At 45.5% G+C, this 20083-nt stretch overlaps 1 protein-coding gene across 1 annotated transcript in view; it reads right to left on the reverse strand.

Annotated features, from left to right (window-relative positions):
- Window positions 1–1181: 1181 nt before the first annotated feature.
- Window positions 1182–20083, reverse strand: part of FLRT2 (fibronectin leucine rich transmembrane protein 2) — a 57560-nt gene continuing 38658 nt past the window's right edge. The window contains exon 2 of the mRNA XM_083167151.1: window positions 1182–8301. Within this exon, the coding sequence (XP_083023277.1) occupies window positions 5926–7923 (1998 nt within the window). The 5' untranslated portion in view covers window positions 7924–8301 and the 3' untranslated portion in view covers window positions 1182–5925. The remainder of the gene's footprint in view (window positions 8302–20083) is intronic.

A 20083-nucleotide genomic window follows, 5' to 3' on the forward strand; every position in this document is an offset into this window, starting at 1 on the left:
AGGTGGAGCAAGCTGGACGATGCAGACATAGGCATGGCTGGCGGCTAGGAGAAGCATACGATTGTGTTACAGCACGCAGTAACCAGAGAGCATCATCCGCCAGCCTCCTGCAGCCAGAAAAAAGCACTATGCCCAGGACTAGAAGTGGCTGTATGTCATACCGCTGTATACCGACCCCACAAGAGCTGATTACGCCTACTAATCTATTCATTTAGACAGGCACAAAAGGCCTTTATATGCACCTCCTTCATTTACACATCCCACAAAGAGCAAACTCATGTTCCCCGGTGCATAGAAAAGTATCACTGATGCCCCTAACCTGGGTTCATCAGAGAATCCTCCAAACCCAACTGTGGGGGCTGAGGGGCCTCTCCGTGACCATGGATCAGGGAAACATGTGCATCATCATCACCATAAAAGGTATACCAAGAATGGCTAGAGTTCTGTGCATCCAGTTTTAAAATTTCCAACAAGTCATTGATAAATGGGCCCCTAAATTTCTAATCACCTTTTCCAACCAATAGAATGCTGCTCAGTGAGTCTCCTCTCTGCCAGTTGCAAGGAAGGTTTCTTGTATTGGGTGAGGAAAATTAACAGGAACAGGTGTGTTGTCTCCATCAGTTGGCTGGAACCCTGACTTCACTACTCTATGTAGCTGGAGCGAGCACTGGGGGGGGGGGGGGGGGGGGAGTACTTTGTCTAATTTATACATGTATAATCAATAGCAAACACTATATTGGTAGATATACATACTCGGATGGGATGCAATATCAATAAATGTTATGGACCAGCCACCAGTACACAGCAGAGGAAGCCATTTTGTGGGATGGATCTGCAGTAGATGAATTAATTCGGAAGCAGTGACATCACTGTGACACTACCTGACTATAATATTAGTGCAGCCGTACATTATGGCTGCGCTGCTGGATGTGTAAGGTAATTTATAAATAAAGAGGACACATGTTTGATGCACATGTCTACGTAAGTACATTGTAGCTTATTGGAAGATGAGAGATTAACACGAGAATTATTATTTTGCAATGTACGCTATACACCGCTCATCATGCAGCCCCCATTTTTACACTGACCAGAGGCTTATTGAGGTGAGACCTGAATGTACACTAACACCGGATCAGACATTATGGGGGGCATCTAGTGTGTGTGTGTGTGGGGGGGGGGGGTTATTTTGCAAAATAATATTCTGAACTAATCAATGAACTTGGGACATTCTCTTTGTTGTAATTTCCCCAAACCCTGTTGATGATGTCATAGTACACAGCAGGTGACTTAGGGGCGTCTAGCTCTCTGAGGGCGGCCACCATGTTGAACCTCGTGACTGGATTCTTGCACTGGAGCAGAGGACAGGTTGTGATGTTACAGATTTAAGATTTCCTCCCAAATTAACTGCTTGGACAGCAGCCATGTTCTTACCTTACCTACCTGTGCCCAGACGGCAGGCCCCAGCTTCCGAGTACTGGTAAAGCTCCGGTCACTTGGTCACATTTGGGGACACTTCTGATGAAATAGTGGATAACATGCTGTAGTTTACTATATATGTGACTGATTTTGTACAGTGAGGTCTGTGTTTATCAATCGTTAAACTGCCTTTTATTGTTTACCAACTGGATATTGTTTTATATGTTTTATCTGATCTTTAGCCACCGGTAAGTTATATCCTCAGTCACCGGTAATTTGGATCCTCAGCCACCGGTAAGTGGGATCCCCAGCCACCAGTAAGTGGGATCCTCAGCCACCGATAAGTGGGATCCTCAGCCACCGGTAAATGGGATACTGAGCTGGTAAGTGGTATACTCAGCCACCGGTGAGTTGGATCCTCAGCCACCGGTGAGTTGGATCCTCAGCCACCGGTAAGTGGTATCCTCAGCCACCGGTAAGTGGTATCCTCAGCCACCGGTAAATGGTATCCTCAGCCACCGGTAAGTGGGATTCTCAGCCACCGGTAAGTGGGATCCTCAGCAACCAATAAGTGGGAGTCAGCCACCGGTAAGTGGGATTCTCAGCCACCGGTAAATGCAATACTGAGCCACCGATAAGTGGGATCCCCAGCCACCAATAAGTGGGATCCTCACCCACCGATAAGTGGGATACTGAGCCACCTGAGCCACCGGTAAGTGGGATCCTCAGCAAAACATGAGAGTCCCATTTATGGGTTTTTTAATGTTTTTTTTTGAGTCAATATGTAGATGTCAGCACTTGGGGCCTAATTCAGACTTGATTGCAAAGCACATTTTTCTCTACTTCCCAGGAAAGTCCCAGTGGTCAAAAGCATAAGATTTGTGCTTAAAATAACGTACAATGTGCATAAGATATCATATATGATATGACATCACAGCTGTACTACACTATACTATCTTATGTTTTCTAGCCAGATTGAGTTGCATGCTCACCCGAGCAGCTCCCTGCCAGACGACCGGCAGGAGCGCGCATCGTACGTCGGATAGTGCGTACACACGGCAAGATATAGGGCACTATCTAGCATGCTATTCGAAACTAGCTAGATAGTGTGCTAGATTTTGCACTATATCTTACCGTGGGTACGCACCTTCACACAGCCCTCATCCACTACTTTCTATTTAAATATCTGACCTCATCTCCCTCTACACTCCACCTGTCCTCTTCGCTCCACCTCCCTTATATGCCTTTTGATCTCTTAAACCATCTTCGATGGCACCAAATCCTGCAGTTTCTGCTCCTGGCTACTTATGTTAGTGCCGGCTGCTGATGCAGCTATGGTTATGTACCCTGTACTTGTCCTCTATTGTGTTCATCTGTAAGTCACTGTCTCCTGGGTTATATACTTTGTTATAGGGTGCTGCGGATCCCTTGTTCTCTGCCCCCTGATACTTATGTCAGTGCTGTCTGCTGATGCAGCTAGTGTATGGTTATGTGCCCTATACTTGTCCTCCTATTGTATTCACCTGTAAGTCACTGTCTCCTAGGTTATATATTCTGTAATAGGGCACTGTGGATCCCTTGTTCTCTGCCCCCGGATATTTATGTCAGTGCCGGCTGCTGATGCAGCTAGTGTATGGTTATGTGCCCTGTACTTGTCCTCTATTGTGTTCATCTGTAAGTCACTGTCTCCTGGGTTATGTACTCTGCAATAGGGTGCTGCGGGTCCCTTGTTCTCTGCCCCCTAATACTTATGTCAGTATCCTCTGCTGATGCAGCTATGGTTATGTACCCTGTACTTGTCCTCCACTGTATATAACTGTAAGTCATTGCCTCCTGGGTTATATACTCTCTAATAGGATGCTAGGGATCCCTTGTTCTCTGCCCCTGATACTTATGCCAGTGTCCTCTGATGATGCAGCTATGGTTACGTGCACTATACTTGTCCTCTATTGTGTTTATCTGTAAGTCACTGCCTCCTGGGTTATATACTCTGTAACTGGGTGCTGTGGATCCCTTGTTCTCTGCCCCTGATACTTATGCCAGTGTCCTCTGCTGATGCAGCTATGGTTATGTGCACTATACTTGTCCTCTATTGTGCTCATCTGTAAGTCACTGTATCCTGGGTTATATACTCTGTAATAGGGTGCTGTGGATCCCTTGTTCTCTGCCCCTGATACTTATGTCAGTGTCCTCTGCTGATGCAGCTATGGTTATAGGCCCTGTGCTTGTCCTATATGGTGTTCATCTGTAAGTTACTGTCTCCTGGGTTATATACTCTGTAATAGGGTGCTGCGGATCCCTTGTTCTCTGCCCCCTGATACTTATGTCAGTGCTGTCTGCTGATGCAGCTAGTGTATGGTTATGTGCCCTGTACTTGCCATCTATTGTAATTAGCTGTAAGTCACTGTATCCTGGGTTATATACTCTGTAATAGGGTGCTGTGGATCCCTTGTTCTCTGCCCCTGATTCTTATTTCAGTGTCCTCTGCTGATGCAGCTATGGTCATGTGCCCTGTACTTGTCCTCTATTGTGTTCATCTGTAAGTCACTGCCTCCTGGGTTATATACTCTGTAATAGGGTGCTGCGGGTCCTTTCTTCTCTGCCCCCTGATACTTATGTCTGTGTCCTCTGCTGATGCAGCTATGGTTATGTACCCTGTACTTTTCCTCTACTGTATATAACTGTAAGTCACTGTCTCCTGGGTTTTATACTCTGTAATAGGGTGCTGCGGATCCCTTGTTCTCTGCCCCCTGATACTTATGTCCGTGTCGTCTGCTGATGCAACTATGGTTATGTACCTTGTACTTGTCCTCTACTGTATATAACTGTAAGGCCATACACACGCAGATTTATCTTCAGATCTGGCTGGTTGGAACAAAAACATGGTTATAGATGAGAGCAAATGACAGTTGACCATTTGCTTGGAAATGCTGGAAAACTGACAAACTGTCACTCATCCATAACCATGTTTTTGTTCCAACCAGCCAGATCTGAAGATAAATCTTACTAGTGTATGGGCACCTTAAGTCACTGCCTCCTGGGTTATACAGTATACTCTGTAATAGGGTGCTGTGGATCCCTTGTTCTCTGCCCCTGATACTTATGTCAGTGCCAGCTGCTGATGCCGCTATGGTTATGTGCCCTGTACTTGTCCTCTATTGTGTTCAGCTGTAAGTCTGTAAGCTGTAGAAGGGCAACTAAAATGGTGCATGGCCTACATCACAAAACGTACCAGGAAAGACTAAAATATCTTAATATGTACACTTTAGAGCAGAGAAGGGAAAGGGGGGACATGATAGAAACTTTCAAATATATCAAGGGTTTTAACAAAGGTACAGGTGGGAGACATTCTTGACAGGAGAGGAGCAACAGAACACGAGGACATGCACTGAAATTAGAGGGAGGAAGATTCAGGGGAAATTAGAGGAAGAGTTACTTCACAGAAAGAGTAGTAGATAAGTGGAATAGCCTCCCATCAGAGGTGGTAGAGGCAAATACAGTAGAAAAATGTAAACATGCTTGGTATAGGCATATTGATATCCTTATAAGGATAAAATATGGTTTGAGGGAACAAGTTTAAAAAAGGGGCAGACTAGATGGGCCAAGTGGTTCTTATCTGCCGTCAAATTCTCTGTTTCTAAGTCACTGTCTCCTGGGTTATATTAGGGTGCCCCCTGATACTTATGTCAGTGCTGTCTGCTGATGCAGCTAGTGTATGGTTATGTGCCCTATACTTGTCCTCCTATTGTATTCACCTGTAAGTCACTGTCTCCTAGGTTATATATTCTGTAATAGGGCACTGTGGATCCCTTGTTCTCTGCCACCGGATACTTATGTCAGTGCTGCCTGCTGATGCAGCTATGGTTATGTGCCCTGTACCTGTCCTCTATTGTGTTCAGCTGTAAGTCACTGTCTCCTAGGTTATATACTCTGTAATCGGGTGCTGTGGATCCCTTGTTCTCTGCCACCTGATACTTATGGCAGTGCTGCCTGCTGATGCCGCTATGGTTATGTACCCTGTACAGCCTCTGTGTTCAGCGGTAAGTCACTGTCTCAATTGTTTATACGCTCTGTAATTGGGCGCTGCAGATCCCTTGTGGCGCGATATAAAAGGAAAATACTAGTCATACCTGCTAATAGCATGTGCGTAATCACGTATGTGATTGCAGTGTACAAAAAGATAAAAAATACACAACTAGTCATTTCTTTATCATGGCAAACGGGTTATTATTGTACAACCCTGTACAGTACTTCAGCATTTTTAAAGATTTAAAAAGCAAAGAGTTACAAAACTGTTTGCAATGAACTGGGAATAGAAAAGATAGCACTTTTTGTTTTAAATTCCATTATATAGTACACCGTATAAATTACAGAGTATTTTGATGCACAAATGCATCTGCCTAACATTTATCAAATGTAAATTTTTTTTTGTGTCTTTGTTCCGTTTTTGCAAATTCAGTCTTTTTGTATCTCAGCTTGGAGTCAACCAAAGCCCAGAGAGTAACTTCATCACGTGTGACAGTGTTCCAAATCTGGAACGCTGCTATTGTTGCAGTACCTCAAATTATTGGGGATGTGACAGTCTGTGTAAGTAATGCCCCCATTTGGGGCGTAAATGGGCTGCAGTCTGAAACCTCCTTTAAGGAGCTGGTCATTGTTTAAGGAGACGATCTGGAAGCTGGTTTCCGTCATCTCCAGGATTGAGTTGTCCTTTTTTGTGCCTGCTTCGCAATAGTCATCTTTCCGGCGCCCACGGTTGTATTTCCACTTCTGAGAGGTGTAGCGGCCCTTTTTGTGCATATGCCAGCAGAAGATGCTGAGAAGGACCACAAGTACAATAATGACCGCCCCCCCAATGAGCCCGGCCAGCATAAACGGGGAGCCCATACTCTGTGTAGTTGTCTGCTCATGGCTGGCGGGGCTGTTGCTGCCGTTATTTAATAAGGAAGCCTTGGTGGTGGCCTCGGCACAGGCGGTTTCTTCACCTGCCCGATAGTTGTTAAACGCATCCAAGGGGACTAAACAAATCCTGTAAGTGGACTTGGGTTCTAGATTTAACAAACTCAAATGTTGCTTCTCTCCGCTCACTATCCTTTCGTGGACAATCCCCTCTACCAAGCTGTGTCCCATCTTTACCCAGGTCAGCTTGTAGGACACGATCGTTATAAAGGACAGCCAACTGACCTGGATGCAGGTGTCATTAAATAAGCGAACAGAGAGCTGGATTCGTTCTCGGATGGGTGGGGTAACTTTCTCAGTGACTATGGTCTCTAGGTCAGGCACGGTGAGGGGTTCTAGCGACGGTGTGGGTGTCGGAACTGTAGGTGCTACAGTGGGTGTAGTGATAAGCTCCACAGGTGGCAGGGTAGTTGGAGCAGTTGTTGGAGGCGGTTGTGTAGTGGTTGGTAAACCGGGAGTGGTGGTTGGACAGGATAATAGATTCACATTGAGTTCTCTTACGGCCATTCCCCTAAAATGCTCTGGCCCTTGGCACATGAAAGCGCGGACGTTGATGGCAGCTGGCAGGGATTTAAGCCACTCTGTAACCCATCTAATGCTGCAATCGCAAAACCAAGGGTTGTTTCGTGCAGTTAACTGTTTCAGATTAGTTAAGCTGTCGAAGACTCCTTTCACCAACAACTGGAGCCGGTTGTTTGAAATATCCAATCTCTCGAGCTTGTGCAGTTTGGAAAAGGCCGACACCGGAATATGGTTTATTTGGTTATCTTGCAGGTTAAGCTTTACCAAATAGGTGCCCTGGAGATCAGTAGGAGGACTGGTGAGAGAATTGCGTACCATAGAAAACTCCTTGAGCTTGGGTAAGTAGCTAAATGTGCCATCTGCGATACCTTTGTTGGTAAGGAGATTGCCATCTAGTATCAAACGTTCCAAACCTGTCAGGTTCAGGAAAGCCTGTTCTGAAATCCTGGCAATGCGGTTTTCATCCAACCGTAACTCTTGTAAAACAAATGGAAGACCAACCGGCACGCTGCTCAAGTGATTCTTAGATAGAAACAGCAGCTTTAAGCTAACGGCCTCGCGAAACGCTCCATCTTCCACACCGACGGTTGAGATGGAGTTATCATCTAAATGAAGTTCTTCCAGTTTTAAAAGCTGTGCCAGTGCTACCCTTGAAATTGTCTGAATATTGTTCTCCTGGAGGTGAAGCACTCGGACATTCTTGGGAAGGTTCATAGGAAACTCGTCCAACTGGTTGCCGTACAGATAAACCGTGTGCACTGACTGGACGTTGTGCAGTTCCGCTGGGAATCCAGCATTGTTAATTTGGTTATTGTGGAGGTAGAGCACAGTTACACCCTCCGGAATCCCAAGAGGCACTGAGGTCAAACTCCGCTCATTACAGTAGACAAAGTTCCGGTCACAGCGGCACACAGTGGGACATGTCCGGGAGAGGGTTATCTGCATGGAGAGCAAAAGTGAAAGCAGGACCCAGGATTTCAAAAATGCCACCCAATCCTTGGGCCAAGATCCTGTCCGAAGGCCCATTTCTGGTCTGCAAAAAACAAAAGGCCTTTGCTAAAATGAGAGGTGCAAAAGCCGACACGGAGTGCAAATTTCAGCATTTAATGTGCTTTTGTCTGGCCATCTGGCAAGAAGAAAGCTCCTCACAGATGAAGGTGAAGTAATCCTTTGATGCGGACTTCTCATGCCACTGATGGAGATACGGCAGTCTCATTAGCCAGGATTGCTTGCTACCCATACAGACTGAAGTGCTCATTAATCACTTTGTAGTTTTTTTTTTTCCCCAGAAAGGATAAAGTTATTGAAACTGAGCAGGCTTTTGGCACGGTACTTCTTGGAAGGTGATCCGTTACTTCAGTTATCTCTCGCTCTGCTAAATTCGCTTCACCTCATCAGCAGGACCTGTGTGAAGAAAGAAATGAACGTCAGTAAACACAAAGAAATAAAACCACGAAACATCGGCAACGCAGATTTTACTAATCGGAGAACTACAGAAATGTAACTGTGGCCCTTAAAGGGCCCAAGGAGATCAGGTAACATGTTAATCTACTAAGCAGTCATGGTAGATCAGTTTCAGATCCATAATGGTGAATTTTGCAGGTAAAAATGGGCAGATAAGACCAGTCCCAAGTGATCACAGCTACAGATATTGTTTGTTATACTATAAAGATTAAATATCTGCCAAAAAAAATCTCCTGAGATTATTGAAATTATTGGTGCTTTAAGCGGTTAATACAGACTGTATTCAGATTGCACACTTAGGAAATAATACTGACTGCCTTCTTATGTCACAATAACGGAGCTCTGTCTATATAATAAAAATGCATGCTGATAAAAATGATGTCATCAAATTGGAATATAATTGGTGAGCACTCTGACCCCTTTAAACCTATGACTTCCAGAGCTCCATCATAAAACACAGGAGGGTGTGACACATACTGTATGCACATGTGACACAGATGAGTTGCACACACACGCACAATCATGCAGACATGTACAGAGTTACATTATAGTCACTATTTCCCCCTTCACCTATCTCTCATTTGAGGATTGTGGTAGCTCTAACCCCTATTATTACAGGGTGCCTGCAGAGAACATCTCCCCCATTCTTCTCAGACTTAACCCCCTCCCCTCCTATCTCCCATTGCCTCGGCAGAAACCCTGTCTCGCAGCTGTAGCTTAATTTTCTGGGGGTCCACAGAATGTGTGTGTGTGTGGGGGGGAGGGGGGGGTGTTTGGGGGTCGCATGGGGCATACGCCCTCTTTGCTTTACTCTTATCGGGTCTCTGCAGACAGATCCTATGTTGGCTACTAGTTGGCATACGTATTGCCATTGTGATTGCGTTGTCTTCCATATTCATTTGGGTCATTGTTCCAAAAACAAAAGTTATTAGAGGAATACATATACTATTTGTGATTAGTAAAATTGATAATTGACATATTTTGTAAAGAACTTTTAAACTACAACAACAGATGTGTCCTCATAAATCATTGCTGCAATCACATCAAACGTCCCTCTCAACGCATCAGGTGTTTGGGGGACGTTTTGCCAAAATTGTGACCATGTTCTGCTGGGTTCCTTTGGGTCTGGCTTTGCCCTGCATTGCTGAGTAACCAACTATAGATGTGTCCCCCGATCAGCTACACACCCTCGCGCAAACACCCTGTGGGTGCGATTAGCCACTCCGACTATGGTGCATTCTGGGGGGAGTGTGCAATATGCAATACTATGAATCGCCGCACCCACACGCAGAGGGCACGCTAATTGCCTCAAATACCCAGTGCCACAAGAATAGACCCATCTGTATAGACTTTATAACCAGCGCTGAATATTAGGGTTTGCACACACACACACACACACACTTGAAAACCCATCCACACCACCCTTTATACAAGACTCCTGCAGCAAAGGGAGCAGGCTGACTGCAGTGCATAGATATTTTGCACAGAGCTTAGAATTCTGCAGCTCTGCAACATCTCTTCTTGGAGGGAGTAGGGTTTAAAGACACAACAATAAACCAGAGGTCCACGCTGCCTCTTGGGGATTCTTGTGAGATTATGCCAAATTTGTTCCAGTCACGTGTAACAGAACAAACCGGGCCCCCACGTAAGAAGGCCGTCTAGCAATGTGCCCAGATTGCTTAGCACCGAGCCTCGTGCCCTTGCTTTCTTGGCGTACAGTCCCACAGATGACAGTAAGACACTCGCAGCGCCGCCTGCACAGATAAATAATTCACCCTTTTCCAGTAGAATTCAAAGACTGCCGGCGGGGAACACGCATAACCCATATTTCCAGTGTCACTGCAGAAAACAATCTTTTAGTGTTATCCATCTGCAGAAAGAACTCGCCGTGTAAAGCGCAGATCTGCCGCTGATAAGCTGCTTTCACATTGCAAATCGAGGCGGCTCAGTTTTTATTTTATTTTTAAATCTTAGGTTTTTTTTTTTTTTGTGTAACGAGGAAATAAATGGTTTCTGCAGGCAGAGAACTAGCGGGAACAACGGGGGACTCCGAATCTATTTGCAAAATGCACCATTACTGGTAAAAGAAATGTGTTTAAGCTGCCTGCCACTGAATAGAGGGGTCTAATTCCCATTACCATTAGTGCATGTGCTGGAGCAGGGCAGCTGCTCTGTGAGGTCGCCTAGGTGATGATGATATGTTTACAGAGGAAAGCATCAAATTCATATCCCCCTTTTATCATTCTCTGATCCTGACCTCGCTTCTCACACCTGTAAAGAGTGGATGACAGGTGTCGTCATCATTACAGTCAAATCATATAACAAGGGGACAGCAAGCATTTTGCTGGAAATGCTAATGAAAGGCCTGCAGTACAGTCACTGGACCTGTAGGTGGCACACTAGGACCCTATAGGGAAGATTTAACACCCATTTCCGACGAAGGAAACAGCTAAATCCAGAATTAATAATAAATAGGGCCTCAGCGATGTTCTGCGATCACTGCATTGTACACCCAAGCCAGCGTTCTACTACATTTAACGATAATGTGGTCACTAGATGGCGCTGCAATATTCACCATAGGTCTTTTACATGTCACCTGCTGCGACTGCCGCGTTACCTCATAAATAGTCATTTAGTAGAAGATTCCTTCTGCTGACTAATTAAGGGAATAAAAGACAGCTCACAGGCTAACGACGACATTATCGCTGCCTAATAATTGATGAGTTTAAACTTTGGAACCCGCCGATGTAACTTTAAAATGCGCTGACATGTAATGAGCACAGTATTTTTCTCATTCACAACTGTATTTTCGCTGCACAATATAAATGACCATCTGCGACGGCGAAACGGTCTGCGTCGCTTCTTCTGCACCCAGGAGTGTCCATTCTGCGAGAGGCCTGGGGAACTTGACGATCCATGTTACATTATGGTGCCCAGACGTTCCCCAGGCCCATTAGCTGCCTGTGTAGCACAAAGAAATGGACACACACACACACACCCTTCCTTTTTTCCGGTGTATAAGCGTTAGCCGTCACGTGGCGCCCAGCGAGGGGACAGCTTGGCTCCAATTATTGCAGATGACGCGAGTCTGCATAAAAAGATCCTCTAACTGGATTATGGTCCTAACTCAATTGTGACTGTCACAGTTTATCCCTCTTAACGCGCTGAGGTTTGTGTCTCGGTCGTGCCGTCTCATCTGTGGAGCTTCGCCCCGCGGTGTGCGCAGAATCTCAATGGGGGTCTGGGGAACGCTGCTACAGCTGTATTTTTGGGGGCAGTCACATCAGTTTAACCCGTTCAGCGCTGGGTACATTGGGGTACGAGGCCTGATAGCTAGGGATACATCACACAGCTGCCTCTATTGTTATCTTTGTAGTGCCTTAGGGGGGAATTTTAGCACTTGACAAGTTAACTGGTGCCGCAGAACGGATGTTATTAAATCGGAGGAGGATCCTGACAGATCCAACGCGTGATCAAAGAGAAACGTATACGATTATAACTTGGATTATATTCGCTATCTACGCCGCACGTATTCAGGCATATTGGCAGAAGCATCAGGGGAGAATCTACTGTCTATATCATCCCTAAAGGAAGATGATGTATTTGTTCATTAATATATGTCAGCAGTGTGTACTGTAGTTACCCCTGAGACTGGGACGGGTCTCTGGCCCTCTGCAGGCAGATAGGGGCCTATTTATTCAGTATCAGAACTTGCTTTATTGCAGCAGTAGATTATGTTTTACCCAAATGTACCAATAATCACACAGAGAGACAGGGGCTCCGCTAGGAACTGATCCTAATGCAATACCATTTCTCGCTAGTTTGGGTGTTGGCTGCGCTACTGCACGTGTGAGTGCTTTTGCCAAGGAGGGATCATTTAGATCCCTCTCCTAACTTTTATAGTGTGAAATTATAGATTGCAATGGCGAACACGGCCTGCAGGTATCATAATACAGCGATTGATTGAAAATGGGGGAACAACAGCCAGAGCACCCCTGGACCCGGGTATTGGGCAGTGAGCCACATACAGGGAGGTGGAAAATTACTATGCACAGTGCGCTACAAAAGTGGGACAACTTCTCAATCATCAACTGACCTGCACAGGAAAGGGGGACAACTTCCCCATCAGCAACTGACCCCCCACCGGGCCCCTCCAGAGGTTTGGGCCGAATGCCACTGGCTACAGCAAATGTGTGCAAACACCCCCCCCCCCCCCCCCCCATAAATATGTCTAGTGTCTGTGAGTCTCCAAAACACTGCCATCTGCTGGCAGAGAGTGAAACTACATCTCTTTCTCACACATGCACAAACACAGAAGACTAGCTCTGGGCTTACTAGTATAATAATAACTTTATAAGTAGCAGATATAGATTCCGTTCCTCGCTCGCCACATCATACATGTAAAGGTCTCCTGGACTTTAGCCAATGAATATAGCTAATGCTATAATGCATTCTATAGATTATAATCAGCCTTTGTAGCAGGTATCCTGATCCCGGGAAGATACAACAAGCACAGATCACTGCACTCCTCCAAAGCCCTTAATAGTGCGGGTGGGTGCAGCTGTGTCGGGTAGGGAGATCAGGCAGCAAATCCAGATTCTCACAACGCCTCAGGCCGAGCACAGAACAGGAGCAGATCCGGTACAGGGCAGGGAGGAAGGTGCGTGTGGGGGGGGAGACACGGAGTGGGTTCCATCATCTTGCAGGACCACTGCTACTTGACAGGTAGGAGCTGATTGGCAGGTGATAGAGACCAGACACTTTATCAATTCACAGAACGTAATAAATCTACCCCCCAGTACCGGGCGCTGCGTAAAAAAGCATATTGCAGCATGCACAGCCTATGCATAGATGTTGGACGGCAGGTTCTGCAGGACAGGAAACTAATTCCACCGATTGGAAGTGCGCAATTTGATGGTGAAATGTAGAAGGGGTGACAATCCCGTCTTCTCTGTAGCTGTAACCATGGCAACACCCAGTGCGATTCCGTTCTGCCATAGTGTGTATAAGAAAACTTCTGTTACAAGAGGGAGGGAGGGGAGAGAGTTTGTGAAATAAGCGCAGAAGGCGGAGCTTTGTAATGGACATTCATTAGGCAAATTATTACAGTGAGGCATGTGGATCATCTCACAGAATGTCTAAGTCCACACCAAAAGGTCAATATGCAATAGGTCGACAGAGAAAAGGTTGACACATAACAAGGTCGACAGTTTTTTGGGTGTCATTTTCAACACCTGAGCACATGGACCCCCAAATAGTGTCAATGATAACCTAGTGCTGCAGTGCATTTTGGTGTCGACCTACTGCATGTCAGCATTTTGGTGTTGACCTAGTGCATGTCGACGTAGGCATGATCTGAGAGCCATCCAGGTGCCTGTATCGGAGCAGTATACAATGCTATACCTAGTAGACAGAGGGGAGCAGGTTCTTCCATGTCCACCTCAGATCCCCACCCTGGAGCTTATACAGTATAGTAGTGATGCGGCAGTCGTCCGTAGCAACCAGATTACATTTTTCCTCTATAATATGTATAATAAAAACTTCTATCTGGTTGCTGTTGGTGAGCCAAGAATAGTAATCCTGATATGTTGTGGGACACAATGAGCAGATGTTCTAAAAACTTGGAGAGAGATAAAGAGGAGAGAGATAAAATGCCAGATAATCAGTGCCATGTTACAGTCTGGGTTTGAAAACTGCCTGTTAAGTGCAATACACTAACATACCCTCCAACATGACCCATTCCATTAGGTACAAAATGCTCTGTTCCTGGACTTCCCTGCCAGTGGCAGTTACAGATGTGAGCCTGCAGCACAGTCCAATATTCAAAAAGGGGAGCCACACCAGCTGCCATCCCAAACATCACTGAGAGTTGATGTGACCCCCCCTCTTTGAATATTGGACTGTGCTGTAGGCTCACATCTGTAACTGTCACTGGCAGGGAAGTCCAGGAACCGAGCATTTTGTACCTAATGGGATGGGTCATGTTGGAGGGTATGCACTAATAAACTCCTGTTATTAAAGAGGGTAAAGATTTTTTTAGCAGACTTAGTGGGAGATGTATCAAACTTTAGAACGATGAGAGCAACGTGACAAACCTGTGCTATTCCGCTAGCCTGCTGGTGCTCTTGCTCCGCACACAGTGTGAGGACAATGTGACCAACCCGTGCAATTCCATACTACAATGAGACCCTTAGCTTGGGAACTGCGGTTGCTAAGGTGTTTAAATGCCGGAAACAGCACCAGATCTTCTGCCCTTCACCCGCCTACCCAAATCTCGCATTCGTTAAGACTACCCCGATACCCTATGGGGCTACACCTTGAGTGAGATCAGGCAGCGGCTGCCAAACTGATTGGTCAGGTGAAAATATTCAACCATCAATGGAGGAAATTTACTAAGATGGGAGTTCCTATGGGCAACCAATCAGAAAGTACTTATTTATTTAGCACCTTGGTTGCCCATAGCAACATCTCATCTTCAATAGAACTCCCATCTTAGTAAATAACCCCTTTAGAATTCTCTTGCATACTATTTTTTTTACTACTAGAATGCTGCTGAATCTTTTCCTCTTCCAATGGGTATGACATTCCGCGGGCACTAAGGGAGGGAGGGGAAATACTTGGAAGATATGATTTGTAGGCACCGCAGTCAGAAAATATATATTATATGTCTACATTAATTCTGCTCCTTTAATAGAACCCAACACTGATATCTACTGTACCCTAATGTGCTGAGAAGAGCTGACGCTCGCTAATACCCGCAGAGAGAGCCAGCGGCAGGAAGCTCTCAGCGATTGGTATCAGGTTCGGGAGCCCGTGCCCAGAATGCTGCCAAGTGCAAGCTCTCAGCGCACACCCTGCCTGTCCGTCACAGGATAAGGTGAATGAGAGGCCTATTAGCAGGCTGTGCCTGTGGTTTTGCTTACATGCCCATAAACCCCTCAGCCCCCTCCCCACCTACATTTGGAAGCACATTCCATCCCCGCTTAATAAACAAAGGTCATTAAATTCTCAGCTTAGAAAATCAGAATTGTCTGTAAGCACCGAAGATCATTTTAAGCAACTGCACAGACAAATGCAATAAGAATTTTATGGCTCCGCTGCTGAATGCAGAATGACAATTCAGATATCACAAGGGCTCTGTGACATTGGATGGGAGTCGCTGAGGAGACGGCAGGCTGATTGTTCCTGAGAACGCCGTGGACTCTGCCTGTCAGGACATATGCCCCCTGAACCGGGGATGCCGGACTGCTGAGGACATTAGATCTGGAATGACGGTCAGGTTCAGGTGATGACAGAATATATCCGCACCAATGTGGTGGCTGCTTCCTGTGCTGCCGAAGACCCTGCTTCTTCTCAGGCTCTGGGTCATAGGTCAACAGAGTCCAAGTTGACAATCAAAAGGTCGACACGGACAAAAGGTAAATTTGGCCATGAAGGACAAATTTTTCCAACCTTTATCATCCACGTGGACTCCAATGGGGAACAGTAAAGTGCATGGAGGAAGGAGAGCGCTGTGGAATATGTGCGTGCTATATAAATAACTGGTAATAAATAAATACCCATGTGATGGAGTGCATGACAAAATCTAAAAATGGACACATACACAAAAAAATTGTGTTAACCATTTCCATGTCAACCTTTGATTGTGTTGAGCTTGTGCATGTCAACATTTTGGTGTCAACCTATTGACTGATGATGACAACCTAGAATTTTATTCCATAACGAATAAGTTGGGGACACAAGTTGTTTAAATTGGTACCCAAGTAAACTAGTGTTGACTGTTTGACTGTGTCCATCTTTTGTACCTGTCAACCTTTTGTTGTGGACCTATTGACCCTGTCAACTTTTGACTCTGGTGACTTCTCACAGGTCATCCATATGGGGTGGAAATTTTCACCATGGACTGAATTATGGTCGGCCCTATACCCTACCCCTTCTTCTCCCAGGTGCCTATGTACCAATAACGCCATTTCTCCAGTAAGATTTATTTCTTAATATATTGATGCTTATTGTGACAATGACCAACTGTACATCGGTGACATGTCATTGGCATCATCCTCCCCGGATTCTACATGATCCAGCTGACTAGTAAATGCCAGATGGTTTTACCACTCCTCCCCATTCATCATCCACTGGTTACAAATCAACTTCAAAAGACTTTACGCGCAACTAACGGGAGCTACAGAAGAAGGGTGCCCGTGATATGCAAAGGTCCTCGAGGTTTTAGGTGTCCCCATCCCATGCTCTACAGAGGCTAATATTTCTAAGAAACAAGCCTGGAGTTATTGGTACATAGGCACTGGGGAGAAGAAGCGGTAGGGTATAGGGCCGACCATAAGAAGGTCCATGGTCAATAAGTTAGCCCCATATGGTTGGCCTGTGAGAAATCAAACGTTTGATAGGGTCAACAGGTCCACAAGTAAAAGGTAGACACCTGAAAAGGTTGACAGGTACAAAAGTTCGACACAGTCAAACAGTCAACACTAGTTTACTTGTGTGGTTACGGAAAGGGTCAAATGTGTCTAGGTCGACAGTCAATAGACACCAAATGTAACTCTGTGCCTCTCATATCCCTAGGTCCTAGCCTAGGCTAGGCGACATTTCAAAATGGCCGCCCCCTCATGCCTCCAACATGCACACCCTGACTCGGAGCCCGTGGGGCCCTACTGCTGGATGCAGGTGGACAAATGGCACAGTGGGTTGGCTCTTCAGCACCCTAGAAAAAACTTCAACCTTCTACCAAGCCCCACCACTGTTTTTTTGGAAACGTTGCCCCCCAACTAATGTTTTTTAAGTAACATATATATAAATGAATACATTCTCATGTAACGCGCCGTAAAGGTTACAGGACAAGGCTTTCCTCAGGGGGGAGACATATTCTTACACCTGACGTAACCAGTATCTGGGATGAAACTATATCCGTGGGAAATCGAGTCGACACAGCCAGCCAGTAACACTTACAAATCCGAGTAACCCTTCGCTGTCCGGAAACGGTGACTCATGCGGGTGACAAGTAAGCTCTTCATACACTGTGACTGACAAGGGCGGGGACCGGGATCTCCAGTAATCAGGGGGAAAAATGCAGAAAAACCAGAATAAAGCAGAGATATCCGAGGTTATACGCAGACAATGGTTATGTCTCTGCGCCTCATATTAATTCTGTCCCATCTCCAGGTTCAGCGGCGTCTTTAATCTTTATGTACATTAATATATACATAACTGTCTGCAGTAATCTTTCACAGCATTAGAGGACGTTGAACAAACTCCATATTACAGATCGTCTCGCACAGAAAGTCATAAAAGGACATTAATTCTCGCCTATGTGGCAATTTGATTGCCAAACCCAAAGGCTTACAGTGGATAAACCTGCTTTACTCATTGTCATCCAGTCGCTGGGATTGTTATGTTATGACAGGAAGAGTCAATAACATTCATAAAAGTCAGATTCAGCAGTCTGGCCGCGCTGCAGAAATGACAGCGCAAATTACCCGGAAAACTGGCATCACGCTACTTCCATTTGTGATGTAGCGGCTTCTGGTCTCCGGATGGCAAAGTGCGGTCATCACCTACTGGCGGAGAAGATATTCTTACTGTTACTGAGCTGCAGTCTGTTACTACAGTGCGTCCGAGTTAGGCTGTGTAATACCGCACATATAGTACAGTAATAGTGATTTCAGGCCATTTTCTGAGCGATTTTACTTCAGAAAATGGCCCTACATCGCTGTTAAGCGATAGCGATGGATTGCGAGAAAAGTCATTGCTGATTTTTTTCGTTGTTTGCACGTGTACAGATTTGCACAACAGTGATCAGCTCTAAATAACCCCCATTATATGTTATACAAATCTATCAAAGTAAAACATTCAATCACTGGAGATCAATGTATTACTTTTGTTGGACCTAGATTATTGACTGAGGCCGCCAGATTTTCTGTTGTTAAAAACGCACCTTATCGCCGCATCATTTTGCAAAACATCCGGACATGAAAAAGCTGGGTAGGGTATAGTCAGGGCTTAAAGTGGTCATGCAGAGGTGGGGGGACTCATTTCGCTATGACACCTAATTACCCCCTCCACTCCCCCCATTAGGCAGACACAGGGCCAATGGTAGGGTTTTTGGCATCCCCCTGCAAACTAGAATGCTTTTCTGTGAGAATGATTGTGCAGGGCCAATGTGGAGGTTAAAAAATTCCACCAAACCATTAGAGGTGGTGGAACTCCCGTTCCCCCTCACTTTAACCCCTGGGTATAGCTCACTGAGGGCCAGATGCAATAAGCTTCAAAAGTGATAAAATGGAGAGTGATCAACAGCCAGCCAATCAGCACCTACCTGCCATGTCACAGACGGTGTTTGAAAAGTGTCAGGCAGGGGCTGATTGGTTGGTTGTTTATCACTCTCCATCTTATCACCTTTGAAGCTTAGTGCATCCGGCCCAGACAGTGCTGACAGTCGAAAGGAAAATGTTGAAAAAAAAAACCCCATCAAAGAACTCTAGTCAACCTTCTCATGTGTCAACCATTTCTAGGTTGGCTTTTTGTCTGTGTCGACCTTTTGTCAATGCCTACCTAGAGCATGTCAACCTTTTGGTGTCGACATAGTCATCATCGTGCAACCACCCGGATACAGGGAACATGCAGGCCAGGTCCGGTTGCACCTCACCTGCTACTCTGTATTTAATGCCAATTCCTGAGCGCTTTACAGTCGCAGTGTCCCTAGTACAGTGCCGGGCTTTTTTTCTGTGTCTCTGATGACAAGCGTTTGATGAATTCAAAGAGAAATAAATGGTCCATATATACGTGGGCACATTTGTATATGTACCCCCAAGTATCCAACTGACTGCAGAGATTCCAAATGTGACCAGCAGGTGGCAACAGAAAACACAGGCTTTGGAGATGGCAAACTCCCCATTATATAGACCCACATTACCAGGAGCAGTTAACCAGCCAGGACCATAAACGCCCTTCTAGCACAGGGTTAGACTTGGTAACTGGGGCAGTTATCGCCTTTATGAGTCCTGCCAGCACCAACGTTTGCTGGATATTTCCCTGATGGAACCGACACTTGTTGAACACAAATCCACACCTTGATTAATTAGCAGATCCGCCGCCGGCTCTGACCTGGAGGAGAGGATTTGACAATGGGCCTTGACAAGCATTTGTCTGATGAAGATTTAGCAGGATTACAGGAACAATTGCAAGTTCAGTTTCTCAGAATTCACAGAGCTGTCACCGCCAGTATCAGAAGATCTGATATTAATGTGATAGACTGCAGCACGTAATTACATCAGCCTGTGTGTAGTGCAATACTCACAGGATTTTATGTATTCACCGAGCTGCCATTCTGCTTGGATCGCAGGCAAACCTCTGCCTCACAAGAAGGTGATTTAAATAGATATTTTTAAGTTTAGGGAACGTCCAGAAACAGAGTTCAGACATTTCCCAGGGAGATAAACTGTCCTCGTAAAGTAAACATGACACAATGACAATGTCTGCGACTCCTATTTACATGAGGTCACTAGCATGTGATCACCATTGCAAATAAAACCTGGTTAATTTTTACAATTGTTAAAGTACAATTTAGTATTTTATGGGGAAAATCTGGTTCTGTACATGAAGCTAGTAAAATAATAACGGATTTTAGAGACAATGACATCAATGAGGATGCAGCCTATCCAGTCACTAGGAAACCGTGACATCACTGAGAGAGCAGCCTATCCAGTCACTA

This window comes from Crinia signifera, chromosome 12, assembly GCF_055691185.1.
Source record: "Crinia signifera chromosome 12, ASM5569118v1, whole genome shotgun sequence".
In the NCBI taxonomy this organism is placed as follows: domain Eukaryota; kingdom Metazoa; phylum Chordata; class Amphibia; order Anura; family Myobatrachidae; genus Crinia; species Crinia signifera.